At 43.4% G+C, this 22,209-nt stretch overlaps 1 protein-coding gene and 1 long non-coding RNA gene across 7 annotated transcripts; one reads left to right on the forward strand and one right to left on the reverse strand.

Moving 5' to 3' along the window:
- Positions 1-5,614: 5,614 nt before the first annotated feature.
- On the reverse strand, positions 5,615-22,185 carry LOC105925068 (NLR family CARD domain-containing protein 3). Of its 6 annotated transcripts, none has more exons than XM_036129526.1 (7): positions 22,118-22,185; positions 17,531-17,653; positions 16,817-16,936; positions 13,270-13,505; positions 10,440-11,432; positions 9,575-10,367; positions 5,615-5,936 (listed from the first exon to the last, which is right to left on the reverse strand). In XM_036129526.1, exons 2-7 carry the CDS (start codon positions 17,632-17,634, stop codon positions 5,723-5,725), a joined length of 2,460 nt encoding a protein of 819 aa, XP_035985419.1. In that variant the 5' UTR covers positions 17,635-17,653; positions 22,118-22,185; the 3' UTR covers positions 5,615-5,722. The 6 variants fall into 6 exon arrangements, with proteins under 6 accessions (XP_035985419.1, XP_035985418.1, XP_035985420.1 ...); XM_036129525.1 differs by having other exon boundaries at positions 17,531-17,708; positions 22,118-22,175; XM_036129527.1 differs by lacking the exon at positions 22,118-22,185 and adding an exon at positions 17,777-17,915.
- Positions 18,642-20,089, forward strand: LOC118558936. The gene is made up of 2 exons (XR_004928551.1): positions 18,642-19,038; positions 19,371-20,089. It is a non-coding gene; the product is annotated as an uncharacterized LOC118558936 (long non-coding RNA).
- Positions 22,186-22,209: the final 24 nt, after the last annotated feature.

Here is a 22,209-nt window from a genome sequence, read left to right on the forward strand (position 1 = left end):
GTCCAGAAAGACATCTCAGCAAATTATTCACTTTTTACATTTATTTTTAACTAATTCTATCTGCTGTTTCTAAGTTAACTTTTCATCAAAGATGACCCCTAAAAACCTCAATTTATTCACCTGTTCTAGCTTCTGATCATAAAGATTTAAATTAACTTCCTTATGTCTTCCATAAAAACTAATAACTTGGGACTTTGCAGCTGACATTCTAAATCCACATTTATTTACCAACCTTCCCCTTTCAAAATGGCCTCCTGCATCTTTTTCTGCAAATATATCAGATTCTGACCCTCACCCACAGAGCCCATCATCTGCAAATAAAGATTTCCCTATACTACCAATTATCTCATCAGAAATGTCATTTATCATAATATTAAAAGGTATACTATGCAACCGGGGTTGATTTTCCAGCGAGGCTCCCCCCAGAGGGCGAAAATAAAAGTGCACTGTCGTAAATATGCTCAGCTGTTCTCCTGGTTTCTCCGTCAAGCCAGGCGCGGTTGTTTTGAGCTTAGCAGACAGGCGAACGCAACGAATACAAAAGTCGAACATGCACACACAGAGAGAGAAACCATTCCAATGCAGTGTTTCCCCTAGGGATTTGCTTATCGAACGACCGGCGGGGCGGAGGGGGGGGGGGGAAGAGACAAGCTTTACGCCGATAACCGCCGGAGCGGAGCGGGGGGGAGCGAGAGACAAGCTTTACGCCGATGTCCGCCGGAGCGGAGGAAGACAAGCTTTGCGCGACCGGCGGAGCGGGGGGAGACAAGCTTTGCACGCATATGGAGTTAGTTTTTTTCTCTTCTTCTTTTCGGAATGTTGGGAGGCGGTGGCGTGAGGGAAACCCTACAATGTTACTTACAATCACATCAGCAGAAACGCGAGGTCTGCGTCAGCCTTGCAGCCTTCTCTTTCTTTTAGCTCTCGCCATTTGGGAAAAAGCTTGCCCGATGTTCACCCGTGTACGACTCCTCTTTCTGTCCAGAGCCCTTTTCCTCTTTCTTGCCTGCTCCGACATGGGCTTTCGCTGTTTTGTCGCTGGTTCCGCCATGATAACTGCACAGATACCGCCACTGCGCTAGCAACAAACATGCGTTTCACTGGGGGCGTGTAGCAGTTCTCGCCGTAAAGCAAGACCGACTCTCGCGATCTTGCACGAGATTCTGAGTCTGTGGGTGCGGGCCAAGGGCTCCTGCAAATGCAAGTGCGGTATTTCCCCCACAGACCACAAGGGCGGCCAAGAAAACCTTTGTTCAACCTGAAATGACTCATGTAATCATCCAACACGATACGGAACACATTAATTAACTGAAAAATGTTGCATAGTATGCCTTTAAAAAGAATTGGGCTACACACACTGCCTTGTGGGCTACCATTCTCAACAATATATCTAGTAGAGAAATCAGCCCCAACGCTAACTTCTATTTCTCTACGAAACAGAAAATCTAAAACCCAGTTAGAAATCTGACCACTTATGCCAAGTTTTTCTAATTTTATCAATAATCCCTCTTTCCATAACATCTCATAAACCTTTTCTATGTCAAAGAACACAGCTATCACTATTTCGTTATTTCTTTGAGCTTTCCTTACTTCTGACTCCAGGCACAGAACCGCATCCATCGTATTTCTCCCTTTACCAAAACCAGAACAGAATAAATGTTTACTTTCTAGAAAAGATGATATTCTGTTACAATTCTCTCCATAGTTTTCCCCAATTGAGATGTAAGAGCTATAGGCCTATAGTTTGAAGGCTCTGCTGCATTTTTACCCGCTTCAACACCGGAATTATAACTGACTGTTTCTATCCTGCAGGAATAATCCCCATCTCCCACATCAGATTAAACACTTTTAAAAGAACAGTCAGAGATCTATCATTGAAATATTTAAGCATTATACAACAAACTCCATCTTTTCCTGGTGTCTTCTTAACTAGAGCTTGTGTGTCTTTGCCCTGGATGAGCAAAGGCGTCCACTCCTAGAGGAGGATCCTCCTTCAGGCTCAGGGAGAACCACAGCGGACACTGAGCGTTCTCTGGTGTGGAGAACAGGTCCACTGCTGGCCTGCAGAACCTGCTCCAGATCTGAGAGATCAGGTGGTGATGGAAGGTCCAGTTTCCCTCTGGACATGATGTGCGCTCCTCTGTTCAGGACAGCGGGGATGTAAACTGCTCTGATGGAGAGCAGATTGGTGCGTTTCCAGCACAGCAGCCGTCTGGCCACCTTCAGCAGCTGAGCTGAGCCACGCCCCCTTTATGCCGCTGCTGTGAGCCTATTGTCGGTATGGATCAGAAGCTGCTGGTCCCGCAGCAGAGGAGCAAAATGCTGAGTCAGCTGCAGCACCTTTATGTGGAGAGACATGTGGTCTGGCCACTTCTCTGCCACTACCTGGGACAGACACGTTCCTTCCAGCCTGACAGCGTCTGTGAACACAGGGACGTGTGACGTAGGTCTGCTGAGGGGAACGCCCTCTGACACAGTGGGGGGGGGGGGGGGTTCCCCAGTGGGCCAGGTGGGCTCCCACTGACGGAGGGACTGCAGTCATCCTCTGCCTCTTCTGGCCACAGGGTCTTTGCGCAGGCGGGTGAAGCATCTCTGCAGGCAGGCGCCTCATATGAAGCAGAGCCAGCGGAAGCAGCAGGTGGGCTGCTGACGTCATCCCCAGCAGCCGCATGACGGACAGAGCTGTCACTGTGTGGAGGTGTGACCCGGCGGAGCAGCGCTGACAGCGTCTGCTCTGGGCTCTCATGGTGGCCCAGTTTAGCTCCAGCCCAGAGAAACTAGCAGCTGGGACGGAGAACAGAACCTTTTAGCACTTTATGGAGAACCCAGTTCTGTCAGCTGTGGAGCCAGAGCTCTGGTCTGCACCGCCGCTTCCTCTCTGGACCGAGCCAGCAAGAGCAGGTGGTCCACATAAAAGAGGGTTCTCATCCCTGCAGAGCGCAGCGGCATCTGGAGAACGTGCGTGGAACCAGAGAGGAACCCAACAGCAGGTTGTAGTGACAGGGAATCCCCTGGAAGGAGAAGCGCAGATACTTCCTGTGTTTGGGGATGATGGAACATGGAAGTAGTCCTTCAGATCTATGGAGGAGAACCAGTGGTTCTGGAGAACGTTCTCCAGCAGCTGTCTGACTATCAGCATGTGGAACCGTCTCTCTGTGATCAGAACCAGTAAATAAAGGGAATAGAACCCCGTGGAGAACCCTGGAAATGACGTCATTATCCAGGAGTTCCTGCAGTTCTGACAGGAGAGCAGCGCTCTGCTCTGGAGACGCTGGAACCGTCTCCATGACTCCTCTAAACTGTGGAGGAGAGAGGAGGTGCAGCGTGGAGCCTCTGCTGATCACTCTGTGAGGAGGAGGAGGAGAGAGGGAGGAAAGGAGGAAGAGAGAGGGAGGAGAGGAGGAGAAGGGGGAGAGAGAAGGAGGAGAGAGGAGGTGCAGCGTGGAGCCTCTGCTGATCAGTCTGTGAGGAGGAGAGGAGGAGGAGAGAGGGAGGAGAAGAGAAGGAGGGGAGAGGGAAGGAGGAGAGAGGGAGGAGAGAATAGGTGCAGCGTGGAGCCTCTGCTGATCAGTCTGTGAGGAGGAGAGGAGGAGGAGGAGAGAAGGAGGAGATGAGAAGAGAGGAAAGGAGGAGGAGAGGAGAAGAGAGGAGGACGAGAGGAGGACGAGAGAGGGAGGAGAGAAGGATGAGAGGGAATGAAGAGGAGAGAAGGAGAAGAGAAGGAGGAGAGGAGGAGAAGAGAAGGAGGAGGACAGAAGGAGAAGAGAAGGAGGAGAGGAGGAGAGGAGGAGGACAGAAGGACAGAAGGAGAAGAGAGGGAGGAGAGGAGGAAGAGGAGAGGAGGAGGAGAGATGAGAGAGAAGGATGAGAGGAGGAGGCTGATGGAGGAGGAGGCTGATGGAGGAGGAGGCTGATGGAGGAGTATGGAGGAATTCATCTTTTAATATTGTCAAGGTGGAACCCTGTTTGTCTTAATAACTGCAATCACTGCCCAAAGAATGATTAGTTCTAGAATGTTTCACTGAATCTGAAATGAAATGAAGTAAGGCCAAAGGAACTTTAGTTAAACTACTCTTGGCTCTTACTCTGTTTCTGTCTTTTTCCAAAGTTCTGTTTATAAGACTTCCTAGAAATGGAAGAGCACACACACACCCCTCCAACTAGGGAGGGAGGGCTTTTGGTCCAGAGCAGCGCCTGTACACAGTAAGATATCATGTTCCTATTTACGTCATACTGTATCCCTATAAAGGCTGAAAGTTACCCCATATTGTTGGGATTGTTGGGACTGCTGTGAAATGAAGATGATTGTGAGTCCAGAATAAACGAATCCCCCTGCTGGTCACTGAAGAGAAGCTGTGGTGTCTGGTCTCGTCTGTCTGTTTTTTAAAGTTAAATCCTCTCCCACAGGAGGAGAGGGAGGGTCCAGGAGGCGTGGAGCGCCTGAACTCCTGACGCTGGCCACGGTGGTCCAAGCAGCCGGCAGACCAGCGAGGGACGTCGGCCCGGAGCGAGGCCTCACCAGGTCCTGAAGCGTCTCTGACTCCTCGGCGTTCTTCTGGATCTTCTCCAGCGCCGATTTAAAGGGAGGAGCCAACAGAGCATCTGGGCTGATGGGGCTTCCAGCACCTCCTTTTTCACATCCTGGGAGGAGGAGCATGGAGGAGAACAGCTGGAGCCAGATGTTCCTCTGGATCATGGTCTGCCAGGCAGAAATGGTCTGCAGACTAATAGAAATGATGATTCTTCAGTTTTTCTTTGGTTTCCTTCTTGGTGCTCAAACTTGTTGGCTTGTTGCTGAACGGTACCGCTGAGTCCAGAGAGCGTCTGCTGCAGTAGAGCTTTTTACTTTTCAATATTGTGCTGTAGTTTTAATAGCCACACTGCTGGGTCCTGGTTCTGGTTCTGTCTGATTGAGCTGTCAGACTGAAGAGGACGGTTCCTCTCTGAGCCGCACCAACAGAACAGCAGCTTCAGGACAAAGCTGAGCTGCTGGAACTGGCTGGTGCCGTCCATCCAACCATTTTCCACCAGGCTTATCCCTGCTGGGGTCCTGAGGGCTGCTGGTGTCTATCTGCAGCTGTCAGTGGCTGAGAGGCGGGCTTCACCTGGACAGGTAAGCAGCCTATCACAGGACAACACAGAGACAGACAGGACAACCAACCATTCACACACACACCTAAGGAGGATTTAGAGAGGCCAGTTAAGCTAACAGTCATGTTTTAGGACTGTGGGAGGAAGCCGGAGTACCCAGAGAGAACCCACGCATGCACATGGAGAACATGCAACCTGCTGGTGCCGTCGCTTTGATTTAGTTTACATTTTCTCTTTGTTCTTCTCAGACATTCATTTTTTAGATATTGCTATTTTATTATTTTTGTTTGACTTGTTTATGTGTATGAATGTGATCCTGGCACTACTCTGGAGGAACAAAAATTAATGTTTCGTGTAAAGATGTGACAAAGAAATGGAAAATAAAGCTAAATGATCTGATCTTGTTATCTAAATATTTCCCAAATCAAATTAAAACATCTCCATCAATAATTCACATCATTTGACTTATTTTCCTATTTTTTGTTTTTCAGTCCAAAACATTTTATGTGTTAAATGTTCAATATTGAAAATATCAAAGAAGAAAATAAATAATTGACAAGGCAAAACATTTGGACAGCAGGTTGTCTGTAAAGATAAAATGTCAGAACAAAATTATTAATTAAAATAAGTTTTAAAGTAGCAGTGAAGATACAACCAACCTCAGCTTCTTTACTTTACAGAATGGATTCTCCAGGATCTCGCAGAGACGCTTCATCTCAGAGTCTCCAAAGGTTCTTAGTCCATCATTGATCTGATCTATTTCCAGTTCAGTCAGGGAGGGGTTGGACTTCAGAGCTGAGGCCACAACTTCACAGTCAGTCGGTGAGAGACTACAGCCCACTAGTCTGTGATGAGAGAAAGAATCAGATCAGTTGTAGTTAAATCAGACTAATAAACAGTGATAAACAGACTAAAAGATGATGACTAAACAGTGATGTCATCATCAGATGAACATCTGCTCTTCACATCAATGTCCTGTTTGAGCCACACTGACAATCTCTTCAGTCTCTTCAGGTCTTGGTTCTACTGCAGAGCTGCTGTGTCTCTGCTTTGGTTAAAAGCTTCATTTAACCACAAAGATGAAGAAAGATCATCTAGAGTAAAACAACAGAACTGACTAAATCTATCTGGATGTCCATGGTAGCATTTGGCCGTCTCCTCTATGTAAATTATCACCAGATTATCTCTAGACATATGTGAGTCTAGTGATAATACACTATGGTTGTTTTGGCTTCATCTCACTTCCAAATCATCTCTAACTATACGTACAAGTGATGCCTCTTCCTTTTACTGGAAGTGACCAAACTGGGTAAAATTACTGGTAATGTATCAAAAAGAAAACAGGAGGCTCCAGTTTTCATTTAGTAAAGAGAGTCATGACTTAATGTAACAGATAACGGCGTTACGTTACTTCCACTATAACACAGTGTGTTACTACAACTGCATCAATAAAGCAGCTTTTCTTCAGAGCATGCTCTCCGCTGCAGGAGTTTACCAGTGGCTGACTTAGTTTAGCACTTTACTTCTTCAGTGGTATAATAGCTGAAGTACATTCTACCTGCTGCTGTCTGCAGTGGAGGGACCCCTATTTAATTTACTACAAAGTCTGTTTTAGCTTGATATATTGCTGCAAGAGAAGATTCTGTTACAACCGTTTATAGCTGGTTGCAGCTTGTTAATGTGCAATAATTATCAAGTTCAAAAACATTTGGTTTATTTATTGTTCTTCTATTATGAACATTGAGTATAATAATAATCATCATATCTACATAGTTATATTAAAATTTATATATGTCTTGACTCTTGACTCACTTGTGCCACCACACACTAAAACGGTAGATTAGTGGACAATGTTTTCAGATTTATGCTCCATTCATTATTATGTATTTTATATGTAAAACTTGAACTCTGAATTCTTTTTAAAGTTCCACTAACAGGAAAGTGGTCCTAATGCTTTGACATGTTAGATCCCATAAAGTAAGTGAATAGCTCCTTTATCTAGTCAGTAGTGCTGGATGAGAACATTGTGGAGCAAAGGCCTCTTGTGTTTTAAAGCCAGACCTATCAGCTCTGAGCCACTCTGAGCATTAAAGCCACTCACACCTGCAGATGGAGGCAAAGGAGAAGGCCGGCTGAGCTTCAGGTAAGGTCCACCTGCTACCAGGCTCCACTTTGCCCTCTTTCACAAGGCAGATTTTAACTGAGCATCAAAGTTAAGATTATTCTCTAGTCTTACACTCATGTCTGTAGCAGTCATTGTCACATACTGACTTTAAGGTCAACACTGACATTAGAGACATCAATGCACCCAAACAACAGAAGTTTATATATAGAGCATCTATTTTTCTTTTTAGTGTCATAAAGTCTGTCTTCTGCCTAAAAAAGCTAAACACTGGTTTCTCATAACTGACCCCAAAGGGACGGGGTAAAGAAAGAAGAGGAAGAGGCCAAGAATGGAGCCTTGAGGCACTCTGCATTAGTGGGACTCTTTAATAATATAAAAAGCAGTTCTCCATTCTTAAATAATTTCCCTCTGGGATTATTAAGGTATTTCTGATTCTGATTAAAAAAGGAGGGTAATAATGCCGGCAGAAACTTACAACTACTTTAGAACTTTATTCAGTGATTATTTGTACATGTGGGGTCTGTTTCATTTGATCCATTCATGCGGGTCTATCTAGTAACAAAATCTATTTTACAATAATAAAGCAGCAGCTGAATGGACTCAGGAAGGTGGAGTTTTGGTTGCAGCAGACAGAATTTCTGGAAATGAGCCAAAATCAGAGCAAACGGGATTTTCCTCAGAAATCTGGCATGGACAACAGAGCCGTTTACTTGTTGAGAAGGTACAATATTGAGCGTAAATGTTGTGAATAGAGATTAAACAGACGTGATTCTGCTCATATCAGGCAGTCTAGGTATGTTGGAACAATCCCAGGAGAACAGTTTGGTGTTTTTCTGTTTAACCCACTAACTGGACAGTAAGGTGTTGACACTCCTTTTTCACTTTTTAACCAAAGGAAAACATCTCCACTTCCATGTCTAGTCAGTTAAAAATGAGACACAGTTGACTGGATCCATTCTCCACCGCTCCCCCAGCCCAAAAAATGAACATAATCTCACTCTTAACTTTCCCTAAAAGTTGAGAGGTGTAATGATAGCGGATCTAGTTAGCCGAAATCTCTCTCTTCTATCTCTGTTCCAGCTCCATAACATAGTGGAACAAGCCAAAGGGCTCCTGAGAGACACTGTGGTGTTGTTAGGCTTGGCTTGTCATGGACTGTTGCTGCTGTCCTCACAACAGGAGACTATGTGAAGCTAGACAGCCAACAAGATGAAGAAAGTTCTCCACACAAGGCTTGATGTCCTTCACTTCTCTGAAGAACCTTTATTCAGAGATCTGACCAAGATGGGAGGTCTCACTCTGATTAAATATCAGACCCAAAACTTTTTAACTATTGTTAGCATGGATTTACTTGGACTTATTTTAAACTATGAACTAGTTTATTATCTTATTTATGGAATTTATTCTCACCATGAATTTACTGCTGTCTTAACAAAAGGCAGGACACTGTTCATTTGTTCTCTATTGTTCTTGATCTCAATGGTCTTTTTCCTGGTTAAATAAAACTAAAAATGAAGCTGTTGTTCATTTCCTGTTTCTTTGTGTAGGGGTGCTGGAGAGGTGGATATAGACAGAGACAGTTCTGCACCATGAGTTCTGTGTCTGTTCTGTTTAGTGACATCCTCTGTTCTGCAGTCAGCTTTAGAAACCTGCCTGCCTTCAGACAACTGTTTGTTAATCAATGGTTGAAGTGCAAATAAAGCCAAATGTCTCTTATTGTGGGCTCACCTATGTGGCTTTACACAGTGGGGGGGGGGGCTTACTCCAAGGGTTGAAGATGTCAGTCCACAACTATGTGTGTCTCCCAGTGTCTACGATGTCACTGTTTCAGAGAACAATGAAAGCTAACCTATTACTTAGAGGTTAGGAACTGAACAGCAGACAAACCAAGGCTGTTCAACCATGCCGCTCATCTGGGCTGTTTTTCACACAATGTTTCTGATCTTCTCTGATTTATTTCGTTTTTACAAAGAAGTCATTTACGGGCCAGATTACCATCACCAGCGGACCAGAAGTGGCCCACAGACCATCAGTTCAATAGCCCTGACCTAAAGAGTGATTTTCTAAAGAGGTGAATTATGGGTAACAGCCCAATGAGTGAAGAGCTGTTTGAAGTTTAAAATGTGTCTCTGGATGATTGAATCTTTTAGAAAGATCAAAATCTCTAAATACCAAAAGCTGCAGCAGAGCTGACCTGGATGAGCTGAAGATTTAGAAATCTGAATGGTTGAAATAGTCCAAAGTATGAAGGAAGTAGTTAAAGGTCCAAAAACGTCCAGAACGGACTGAATAATGAAGAATAAACCGGACGGCAATAATGCTGAATCAGCATCAGTCAGTGAAGACATCTGGACTCACCGAGCCTTTCTGCAGTTCCTCACAGCTGGAACCAGTCTCAGTCGTCCTGCTGCTGATGTGTTGTACTTCTCCAGGTCCAACTCATCCAGAACCTCCTCTGACATCTGCAGCATATAGGCCAGAACTGAGCACTGATACTCTGAGAGCTCCTCTGATCTGTTCTCTGATTTCAGGAACTGTTGGATCTCCTGATAAACTGAGAGGTCCTTTATCTCCATCAGACAGTGGAAGATGTTGATGCTTCTGTCAGGAGAGATTCCACCATAGTTCATCTCCTTCAGGTTGGTGATGACTCTCTGGATGGTTCCTGGACTGTTCTCTGTCTGACCCAGCAGGCCTCCTAAGAGTCTCTGGTTGGACTCCACAGAGAGGCCATGAAGGAAGCGAGCAAACAGGTCCAGGTGGCCATTTTCACTTCTGAGGGATTTATCCATGATTCTCTTCAGGAAGTCATCCAGAGATGTTTCACTGTATTTATCTCCCAGGAAGTTCTCCACCACCTGTGTGTTCCTGCTGGTGAAGCAGTGGAACATGTAGACTGCAGCCAGAAACTCCTGAATACTCAGATGAACAAAGCAGTAGACTGCTTTCTGGAAGATCACGCTCCCTCTCTTGAAGATCTCTGTACAAACTCCTGAGTACACCGAGGCCTCTGTGACATCCAGACCACACTGCTCCAGGTCTTCTTGGTAGAACATGATGTTTCCTTTCTCCAGATGTTTCAAGGCCAGCCTCCCCAGCTTCAGGAGAACATCCCTGTCAGCCTCCATCAGCTCCTGTGGACTCCTCCCATGTCCTCCATGGTACTTGTTCTTCTTCCACCCTTCCCAGAAGCGTGTCGTCAGCTTCTTGTGACTCCTCCCATGTCCTCCATGGTACTTGTTCTTCTTCCTCCTGGTCTGGACCAGCAGGAAGTGAGAGTACATGTCAGTCATGGTCTTGGGCAGCTCTCCTCTCTGCTCTGTGGTCAACATGTTCTCCAGAACCGTAGCAGTGATCCAGCAGAAGACTGGGATTCCACATATGATGTGGAGGCTCCTGGAGGTCTTGATGTGGGAGATGATTCTGCTGGACAGCTCTTCATCACTGAACCTCCTCCTGAAGTACTCCTCTTTCTGGGCGTCGGTGAAGCCTCGTACCTCTGTTACCCTGGCAACACATGAAGGAGGGATCTGATTGGCCGCTGCAGGTCTGGAGGTGATCCAGATCAGAGCCGAGGGAAGCAGGTTCCCCTTGATGAGGTTTGTCAGCAGAACGTCGACTGATGACTTCTGTGAGACGTCAGAAACCAGCTGACTATGGCTGAAGTCCAGAGAAAGTCTGCTTTCATCCAGGCCGTCAAAGATGAAGAGAAGTTTGTGGCAAGCCAGCTGCTCTGCTGGGAGCTTCTGGAGGATTGGATGGAAAACATGGAGCAGCGTGAGAAGACTGTGCTGCTCACCTCTGATCAGGTTCAGCTCCCTGAACGACAGCAGAACCACCACACGGACATCTTGGTTCTCCAAGCCCTCGGCCCAGTCCAGAGTGAACTTCTGCACTGAGAAGGTTTTTCCAACACCAGCGACGCCGTTGGTCAGAACCACTCTGATGGCTCCATGTTGGTCAGGTGAGGCTTTAAAGATGTCGTGGCACCTGATTGGAGAGTCATGGAGGTTCTGGATCCTGGAAGCTCTCTCCAGCTGCTTCACCTCATGTTGGGTATTAACCTCTTCACTCTGTCCCTCTGTGATGTAGAGATCAGTGTAGATCCTGTTAAGGAGGGTTCTACTTCCTGGTTCATCACTTCCTTCAGTCACACGTTCACATCTCCTCCTCAGACTGATCTTATGTTCCTTTAGAACCTCCTGCAGACCAACATCTGCTGGAACAGAGAAGAAGAGACAACTGAAGGAAAAACCTGATTTAGTGATGAAGTTGGAGCAGAAACATCTGGAACATCAGGAGGTGTCATCATTAGAAGGTTTCTTAGTTCACATGATGAGATGCTAACCAATGGGATCCATCCTTAGAAGCAGAACCTTGTTAGATGGTCAGACAGCAGAGTTCTGCCTCTGCTTTGTGGCCAGTATCTGTTCACTGTCAGGATCTGATTCACAAAGCAGATCAGATGAAGAAATGCTGACAGAAACATGCAGCAGCTTTCAGCAACATGAACTCTTTAGCATCAGGTCACCATTGTCCTCATTTCTCTGCTTCTATCTGACTTTCTCCCACAAACACAGCACCTACAGAAGAGGCAGAGAGAAAGAAAATGGTTCCTGGCAGCATTTTCAGTCTTAATGAAGGAAATCTGGAGGAAATGCTCTAGTCTGCCAGAGAAACAGCTCCTTGGATCAGGTAGTGTTCACATTTCAGATGCTTTTCTCCCTCAGAGACTGGATTGGATGTTTTTAGAGAATAATTACAGATTAAAAATGACATGGGACTGATTTGGTCCTTTAGAATTAAACAGGAGATATAAAGATTCCATGTTTCTACAAATCTATCTGCTGTAATCTGGGATCTATTGTCAGAGGAAATAAAGGTTTCTGTCTCTCAGACTTTCCTCCCCTCTTTCTGTAAAGCAGCAGTGCAGCAGGTTGTTTTCTCCACCTTTTTGTTTCCATCAAAATTGTCATGGTTTAGTTTTGGTTTGGCTTTGTTTTTCTGTTATTTTCATTTTTTCATCTCTTTTGGGTTAGGTTTGACTTTATTTATTGTTAGTTTTCAGTCATCAGTTATTTTCTGTCATTTTTCACTTCACCTCCTCAGCAGTCAGTCACACCTGTTATCATTTACCAGTCAATTAGCCAGACCCTGTTTCCACCTGTGAAGTGTTTTATTTAAACCTGCCTCTGCCTTCAGTTCAGCACTGGGCCGTCATCATTCCACACCTCTCCATGCCAGTCCCCGTTTTGCCTTGGAAGCTTTGTTTTGCTCCTGTTGTTAAGGTTAGTCCTGTCAGTCACTCTAAAGACTGTTCGTTCACTGTTTGTTCCTGGAGAGGTTCTGCTCTGTGTCCTGGTGTCTCCAGAGAACTGCTAACTGGACTAGCCATCCTGGAAAGGCTCTGCTCTGTGCCCTGGTGTCTCTCAAGTTCTGCTAACCTGACTAGCCGCCCTGGTGAAGCTCAGCTCTGAGCCCTGGTGTCTCTCAAGTTCTGCTAACCTGACTAGCCGCCCTGGTGAAGCTCAGCTCTGTGCCCTGGTGTCTCCAATGAACTGCTAACCTGAGTGCTATGAGGCCTGCTAGCCGAGCAGCACCTAGCAAGTGTGGACTCTCTGTCTCCGGGCCATCAGCTCCTGCCATCACATTCATCCCTGACCTTCTGCAGTCCTGAACCTCCGGTCTTCATCACTCACCACTCAGCATACTTCCTTCAATAAAAACTCTAACTTTTAGTCCCGTGTGTGCGTCCTTAGTTCATCGGTAAACAAAACCCTGACAAAAATGAGCTGCAGCTTTAAGGAGATGTTCAGTTTTAATGCATTTAGCACAAATGTCTGAAAACAGAACCACTTCAAAGCAAACTCAATAGGTTGTTGGGTTGAACACAGACGTTACATTTACAGCAGCTGGAAATCCAGAGATTCAGGGGAAATAATCGATCCCAGAAAGACTTTAAACACTTAGATTCCCAAATGCCAACTAAAGATGAGGAATTAGTCCAACAGAGACGATAGAAGGAAGTTTTGATTGGAGATGTTCAGTCTCACCTAGAGCACAGCTGCTCTGACTGGCTGCCAGCAGTCCAGGTCCTCTTCTGGGTCTTTTCCCACACTGGGGGCAGGAGGAGGGTCCTGATGGAGCAGACTGGTCCCAGTATGACGTGATGCACTGTCTGCAGAACCAGTGTCCACAGCTGGTAGAGACCGGGTCCATCAGGACCTTCTGACACAAAGCACAGCAGGACCTCTGCTCCTCCACACCAACGCTGCTCCTCTTCCTCCCTCTGTGGAGACATTTCTTCATCACTTAAACAGTTCACTACCAACAGGGTGGAGCTCCTCCTGAAGCTGGAGATGTTCATGGAGGTCCACCACAAAGAGCGGACCAGAAGCTGGGTCAGAACATAACCTCAGCTTTGCTCTCTCTTCATGGAAGCATGATGAGTTCACTCAGATGTTTTCTGTGTTCCTCATCACTCAATTGTTTCTTGAAGAAGCACAATCTGTACTTTTTCTCTCTTTAAACAGTTTAGTATGGCTTTCCTCTTTATCACATTATTAATGTTCCAAGTAAAGAACCTAAAGGTGCCAGAAATCACTGTATAAACCATTTCATCTAGTTGATATTGCTGCATATGTAGCTTTTCCAAAGAATTTCATTTTAATAAATAACATAATTTTGTAGTTTTGTCAGGCCAAACATTCCTCCTCAGTGAAAGGGTTGTTATGGTAACGATATGCAGATCTACCAGGTTGAATTCACTCTGATTGGCTACAACCATATTTTAAAAACTGCCCCCCCCCCGACCCCCCCCAACATAAGCACCACTTCCCCCTCCATCCACACCTCCCTTCTCTGAGCATCACTCCGTTACAAATCCATTATGGTTTCTTGGCTGGTTGAAGTGTTTGTGTTGCAGGTTTTCAGACACTTTAAAACCTTAAAGTCTAACTCTTGGACTGAAAAAAAAAAATCCTGAAAACTGTTGAATAACTTCCAGAACAAGGTAAACTTTGAATATTCATGTATCAAAACTGTTCAAATTAAGTTTAAATATGAAATATTGCAAATTTTTTACACCGATTATGGCATTCCGCGTTTGAGTGCCGTCTTCGTTTACGATCGGCCATTTCCGACGTGTGACGTCAGTTCAAGAACACCGAGAATGCACGAAGCAAACTTGCATAGAAACACACATTGTTTACGTTGTACAACCGGTACGGCGAACAAGGATATATGGAGGTTTTCCAGTATCTTCTTTCACACACCAAATCTGCTGATCCACATCTACTTTGAGCAAGCGCTTTTAAAAAAAAAAAAAAAAAAAAAAAAAAAGCCGAACTAAGTCCACAATAAAATGTCTTCTAGGTGCGTAGTTGGTGGCTGAAGTGCAGACTGCGGTGAAGTAGGTTTGACATTGGACATTCAAGCTCCGGAGTCAGCGGGATCTAGCTCACGGTTGAAGGACTCCGATTTCGGCCAGCGTCTCTCAGCTGCTCCCTTCTCCCATACGCGGTGGGACCGTCAACAAATCTGATTTGATTTTTGTTTCTCAAGAGTGCTCCGCTGAGTCCGCGGAGCTTGAATGTCCATGTCAAACCAACTTCAACGCGGTCTAGTGCGGGCCAGAAAGTAACGCTACATACTTGGCCGGTGGATCAAAAGGTCCGAAAGAAATGGGATAAATTCGTAAAAGAAACGCAAAGGACTGGATTGCCGGCAGTGACAAAAGTGTTTTATGCAATTCACACTTCACGAGCGAGGATTCTGAGGGGTACTTACAATGAAGCATGGGCTCTATGTCTTGGGCAGCGTTAGATATAGTCTCCTCAGGTTCACCTTGTTCAAACTCCGTTTCTTCGTATATGTATATTCGGTATCGGAGTCGCCGATGCTTGAGGGGGAGTTTGTAGATGTATCAGACATTTTTTTATTCATTTTTTGTACGTAGAGTAAGAGTTATTAATAAAATCGGTAGCGAAAGTCGTAGTGTTAGCAGCCAGATGCACGGTACTAGTTCTGTTTGTGACGTCACATTCCGGAGCAGCCGATTGAGGAATGTTCGGGCACTTTCGCTTATACAGCAAGTTTTATCAAAATTACTTCCAAACAGCGCACATAATTCACATATAATATTCACCTCAGTACTGAAGCAGAGAAGGAGAACTCACTGCCAGCATTCCTGAGACACAGTTAGGTTATGTAGCTGTCTGCTGGCTCTCCACCACGGTTACACCGACAGTGGTGGTCGTCAGTCAGCAGATTTTATACCTACAAACACGCCTTTCTTACCTTTACCACCATTTAGAAATTAAATAAACCGGTCACCACCTTCTGTGTTGGTACAGACGTTTGTTAATCAGTTTATTTGAAAACCACGACTTGAATTCCCCTCACAGTAAACTATCTTCAGTAAAGTCCCCATAAACTCTGGTGTGTTTGCTTGATGGTTCGCTCTGATTGGAGAACATGAATTACATAGAAAGATAAACTATTTATGATCTGAGTATTTTTTAGCAAAGCTGACCAGCCCTGGCAGTGTGCTTTGGTATCCACTGTGACTTTAACACGGCCTCATCAGTGCCCAGCAGACCATATTATACCCTAAAACCTCAGAAAAATAATATTTACTGTCATGGCCCCTCTAACACTCATCTCTCACTTGGCAGAGCTGCTGCTGGATCTCACAACTGTCTGGGTCGGTTATTCATCACAGAACCTGGCTGGACAGATCTGGTTCCAGTACTCCACTCTGACACCTCAAAGCTATGTTAGCCATATCTTTAATGCTGCTATGTCAAAGCGCCGACTTCTTGAATGTGATGCCAATCAGTCTTAACAACTGTGAATTGATTGCTATTACTCATTTAATCAATTTTTGACTTGTTTTATTTTCATTTACTTCCTTTGTATGTTCTTTTGAGTAGCGAGTAGTGTTTCCTAGTGTTTTATTAAGTAGAATAATTTCTGTAACAGGGAATTATTAGAATAATAACTTGTGAAATTGTGGTTATTTTGGTCCAGAAGTTGAATGGTTTCTAAGACCAAAAAGAAGTACCTCCTTTTTGAGTTAATAACTGAATAAACAGACATTTTTATTGGTTTGTGGTAAAAAAGTACGGATTAAAACTCCAATTGCAATTACAATTTGAGTTATCAATGTTTGCTGGATAAGTCTAACCATTTAAACTGGTCAGATCACACTTTTCCAGCATGTATAAGTTCATAACTGCTAATTAATAAACAAATTCTTAGTGTTAATCACTACAGGCTCATAGCCCTTGGATCACAAGCATTCAAATTAAATTTGTTATAGCTACCATTTGAGTTTGAATGATCTATTATTAAATTCTAATAGCAAATTATGATTAGTAATAATATTCATATTCAAACATGTTTGTGGGCATAACAACCATTATTGATTCTCAGTTCTTTATTTAAACACTACTGGTTGCCTGACTGACATCCTTCAGAATTATTTAGTTAAAAGAAAAATAAAGTTACTTTGGAATCGAGACCCTGAAGATCAACCAGTTAATGTTCTAGATATATCTCTGTGGAATCACAAGGATCAGTTAGAAACTGGGTTCTTACTCTGAGTCTGAGGGTCCAGGTTCTTCACTGAAGTCTGGAGGTCTATGTTTGGACCCGTCACTCCTGATAGACGGACAGCTGGATCCTGGAGGTTCTGCTCTCTGTCTGTGGTTCTGACCTCTGAAACACCAACATGTTGTTATTCAGATCACATCAATCAGTGAGAAACTCTGAATGTTTCTGGATCTTTAAAGCTTCTGCTTCTCTGCACCAGTTTGTGTTCAGAGATTCTTCTCTGGTTTTTATCAGACGGTTCTGTTGGACCAAACTGAACATTATCTTAATAACCGGGTTCTACTGGTCTGGATCACATGGGTCCTACCAACACCTGCAGGACAACAGGCTCATGTCACAGTTTAATAGAGCTGATGAGATCAGATTTAGATGAATTATTCTACAAAGTACTTCTATAGTATACACTACTAGTACTACAAAGCCCAGAAAGTTCTGGACACGGTCCGATTGATCACATCTAGTCTGAGAAGGTGGAGAGCAGAGGATCTGGTCCCTGATAGCAGAACTAAAGCTGTAGATCTGGTCTGAGGAGCTGATGTCGCCGTCATTAAAGAAAAGAACCCATGAACGGACCATGGAGCAGAACCTTAGAACCAGAACAAAGCTGAAACCAGAGAGACGCTGAAGATCAACCAGTTAATGTTCTAGATATTATATCTCTGTGGAGTCACATGGATCAGTTAGAAACTGGGTTCTTACTCTGAGGGTCCAGGTTCTTCACTGAAGTCTGGATTCTTTCCTTTGGACCGGTCACTCCTCATAGACGGACAGCTGGATCCTGGAGGTTCTGCTCTGTTCTCCATCTCCTGGACTTCAGTCAGCCTGAGAGAGAAACCAGAACCAGTCAGTTCCCAGTGGTTCAGGTCCAGTCAGTGTTCTGTAGAGCAGAAAGCTGGTTCCCATCATGTGTGTAGAGGACCAGAGGAACCTGAGTTCAGCAGGTACCATCTGGGTCTGGATTGTCCTCTCCTTCACTACTTCATGCACCTCCTGATGTCTGCTGGCTGATCTCCTCAGAACCATCTGGAGAAGTTCTGGTTTCTTCAGAAAATGAAGCTAAAACTGAGGGTGAAACCTTTTCAGGTCTGAACTGGAATCCTGTTCTAGGTCTGTAGAAACATCCAGAGTGAATGAAGGAGGGAACATTTCCTCTGAAGTTCTGATGTGTTGGTTCTGAACACAGCGGCCCGCAAATATGGACAAAGATGCTGCAGCTTCACTGCTAAAAGGAACTAAAAGGAAGTAAAACTTTCTGGAAACGAGTGTTTTTACCCTTGATTTGAGCAGCTAAATAGGATTATCTGCCAACTGAATACGATTTAGCTCTTAATATAGGATCAACTCATCTCCATCATCTTATTTCAAGTGCAGTATACGTAATAACACAGCAGCAGCATCAACAGGGGTTTCTCCCTGCAGCCTCCCTGGAGACACCAGCCTGTTGGTGGGTCTCTGCCGCCCCGACAAGTCCCAGCAGAATTAGCATCGGCTCATCATCCTCAAGAACTGACTGCACACATGAAGCTTGGAGGTGTACTTTCTGCCTAGAATCATTTTAAAACTACATTTTTCACAAATTAAGGCTATAAAATCCATAGGTTTGTAAACTAGTCCACTCCTGACTGCTCCTTACTCCACCCTTGTGGTGGACAGTTTTTCTGGCTCCAGCCAACCCCGTTTCCTCAACAAGCCCCGAGTTCTGGGTCAGCTGAGGCACCAAAGCCCCAGAAAGTGAAATTAGTCGGTAAATGTGAATGAAGGTGTAACCCAGGTTTACTTAGTTATCAAAATCAATAAATTAGTTAAAAAAAAAATCAATCAATAAATATGTTAATGTGGTTAACAATTCATTAAAAACATCTGTAATATTTTATTTTATTCAGTATGTTATTTCATGAGTTATTTTGTGTTTAAAATGCATTTGGATCTTTATTTTGAAGGGCACGTTGCTGCGTGACCCAGGTGACCAACAACCACCAATCGGATTGTTCAAAGGTTTTTTTCTTGTCTGGAAGCTTGTGGTTTTTGCGGAGCGGGCTAAAAGAAAATCTTTGAGAGAGGAAGGTAAAGAAAAAAACGTTGAGAGAGGAAGGTGAAGAACCTTAAGTGGTTAGAAGCCAATTTTGGTGGATTTTGTGGAGAAGATATTTTCCGTACTCGATCTGTACCTGTGTGGAGACGATTAGTACGTTGGAAAACGGGACTTGGTGAGTGGGAAAAAAAAAAAAAAAAAAAAGAGGAAAAAAAAAAAACGTTTTTCTTTCTTTCTTTAAAAAGGAAAAAAAAAAGATATGTGTAATGTATTTATGATTTTGTGAATATGTAAAGCCGAGGTAGTGATTTTAAGTTAATTTATGGTAAAACTTGAAGCACATGCTGCCAATATAAGCTAAAACTGAACATCACAGTGCATCACTACACTATGATGTTCGGCAGCCATTTTAAGAACCGCAATTGAGACGGGAGTTGGACAATGTTTATTTAAAGCTACCTGGTTATTTATGTTGGTATTTATGCACATTTTATGTTGTTACAATAGGCCATTTAGAGTGGGTTGGAGAATTATTCAACTGACACGACTTGGAAACCACGAGGTTAAAGCAAGATGGCGAGCCACCCTGTGATCTTCTGAACTGTGCTGTGCAACTACCAGAGTAATAGCGTCTCTATTGGACGGTGCGGATTGCTTCCGAACTGGTAGGATTCATCCACTTTCTGCAAAGCTGCAGCGGACTCTTGGTGAACCCTGAGTTGCTTATTGAAAAAAAGAAAAGCAGATAGAGAAGAGGACCCTCTTTTCTTTTGGTTTTGTACCAATTCATTCAGTCTTTTGCTGAATCAATTTAGTTTGATAACCTTTGTATTTTTTTTTTGTGAAACAAATTGTAAATGGTAATTGTTGTTATGCTATTTACTTTTTGCATAAATGTAAATGGGTACATTTACTACATGAATCCTCAAACTCGAAAGGCAAACTTCACTGATGTGAATTAGATCAGCCTGAGTTAATTAACAGATCAAAATCTTAACTGAACAGAATTAAGAACTAATTTGAACTAAACCAGACTAAAAAGGTTGCAACCTGATACTAGAGCCTGATAACAAAATCTGATATGAAGTCAAAAGTCAGAGGTTAATTCGAAAGGTTAAAACCTAATTACTTAACAAAAGGGGTTAAGGTAATTTGAAATTGTGTTAAGTGTTGTCCAGTGTCTTGTTTGTAAGTTGTTTCAATAATAAGCCGGCAGTTTAAACTTATTCCCTGGTCTGTGGTCTTTTTACCTTTCTAACATACTGTAATGCATCTTTTGCTCCAGTAGACGAACTTGGTTGAATAATTCTGGTCCATGGGATATATTTAAGTACAGTTTTCGTTATTATTCTGTAATTACCACACAAAAGTGTTACAAAAAGCTAGCAGGGATCTGAAAGCTCCAGGCTTTTCAGTGGCAATAGAAAAGACGCTATACATACAAACATACACATGAATACATACACAGCTAAACAAACATCGCTCTCATTTATTATATACAACAGACTGAAACACATGAGCCATAAATTAGTCAGGGCACCCTTAATTAAACACAGTTTTAGCTAAATATAGAAATGCTAGACATTTCTACACAGAGTCTCATCCACAGTTTCACTCCACAGATGGAAACAAAAAGTTTCCAGAGTTCTTCTAACACTAAGAATCTTTAGATTTCCATATGAGATCATAGCCTCCATTTCTATCTAAAAACCTCTTTTTATCAGTTCCTCCACATTTTCTGCTGACAACCCTTTGCTTCAGATTTTATTTAGCAGAGCAGGTCCAACTCTGACAGAAACAGAAATGATTACAGGCCTGTATTGAACACAGGGACTGGAAAGTGTCCACAGAGGACGCTGATCTGGAAGATTTCCCATCATCTGTGTTGTCCTATAGTCACTTCTGCACTGATGCAGTCCTACCCACAGAGACAGTCAGAGTTTTTCTTAGACAGAAAGCATGTGTGGACGATGCAGGCTGAAGGCAGGAAGCGCGCTTCCTGTAACCACAGAGCATGACCTGCAGTGTGGATGCAGATCAGGAGACAGACTGGCCTACAGCAGGGCTAGAAGTGAACTGAAGAAATGCACCTTAAGAGTCAAAGAAGGGAGAAATGTTCTTTTTCTTTTGGTAAAGACATAAACCATATTAGTATAATAGCTCAGAGCTCAGGAACCATCACTAAAAAGTCTGTTCCTGTTCTCAGGAACTCTGATAAACAGTTTTATGGTTGGCTGCTGGAACCAGAGGCAGGACAGAAATCAGCACAACAACCTTTGTTTCTGCAGAGATCTGAGTGTCCTTGTTCCTCCACAGCCAGAAAGCATCATTCTAAACACATTTATAGTTGCTGACACCAAACACTGAACACAGCTGCTGGCCACTGTTGTACAGTAATGAAGTAAAAATACTTCACTACTGTACTTAAGTATATTTTGGAGTACTTTATACTTTCCTTCAGTGCAATTATTTTTGATAGATTTATCTTTTACTTCACTATATTTCCAAACTTAATTGCATACTTTTACTCCTATATATTTTCAATGTTTGGTTTAGTTACTCGAGAGAAAGAGAGCGAGAGCGAGACATTGACCCCACCTACTGATAACGTTACAGGTCTATCTATTAGCAGTTTTACCACTTCCTGTAGGTTAACTAAGCCTGGTTTATCACTTAACCATGTTCTTAGTATACACCCCCTTTGCCTGCACTTTGTTGTGTGCAGTTTTAAAGTGCATAGCACTGACCTTACTTGAAGAAGGAAAACTGAAAGCTTACAAAAAGGTTGTATTTTCTGTCTAAACCTGGTCTAAATTTCTCCTTCACTTGGTTGTTTATATTATTTTAAGTGAATTTGACCTTCAAAATTTACCAAAATCTAAAAAAAAATAATTATATATATATATATATATTTCAAACTGCATCTACCTTCTTTTACTTATACTTTTCATTACATCACTTGAGTACATCTATTTTTACAGTAATTTTTATAACTAAGACATTTCAGATACTTTAAGTATTTAACTCAAGTAACATTTCAGTCAGTGACTTGGATATAAGTCATATTTTGGAGAGGTACCTATACTTTTACTTGACTCTGAGATTTCAGTACTTTATACAACAGAGCTGCTGACACGGGTAGAAAGTGCTCTCTGTAACAAAGACCTGGGTGTCAACAGAGGAGCAAACTGAACTCTGACTTCCCAAAGAAAAACTCAGTGAGCAGAAGAAAAGTTAGAATAAAATGATTTTACCTTTAATTCTGACACCGACGTGTTTGTTCTTCAGAGACAAAATGGAGCCTGAGCTTCTGACCTTTGATCTCTACCTGCTGCAGGTAAACAGG

This window comes from Fundulus heteroclitus, unplaced genomic scaffold (assembly GCF_011125445.2).
Source record: "Fundulus heteroclitus isolate FHET01 unplaced genomic scaffold, MU-UCD_Fhet_4.1 scaffold_180, whole genome shotgun sequence".
NCBI lineage: Eukaryota > Metazoa > Chordata > Actinopteri > Cyprinodontiformes > Fundulidae > Fundulus > Fundulus heteroclitus.

Coding starts and splice junctions, on each gene's coding strand:
- LOC105925068 (XM_036129523.1), bottom strand. CDS start 17,854: ATGGTTCTGAGGAGATCAGCCAGCAGACATCAGGAGGTGCATGAAGTA. Junction 17,654..17,759: donor ATGGTACCTGCTGAACTCAG/GTTCCTCTGGTC, acceptor TTTCTCTCTCAG/GCTGACTGAAGTCCAGGAGA. Junction 5,937..9,574: donor AGGAACTGCAGAAAGGCTCG/GTGAGTCCAGAT, acceptor CTCTCATCACAG/ACTAGTGGGCTGTAGTCTCT.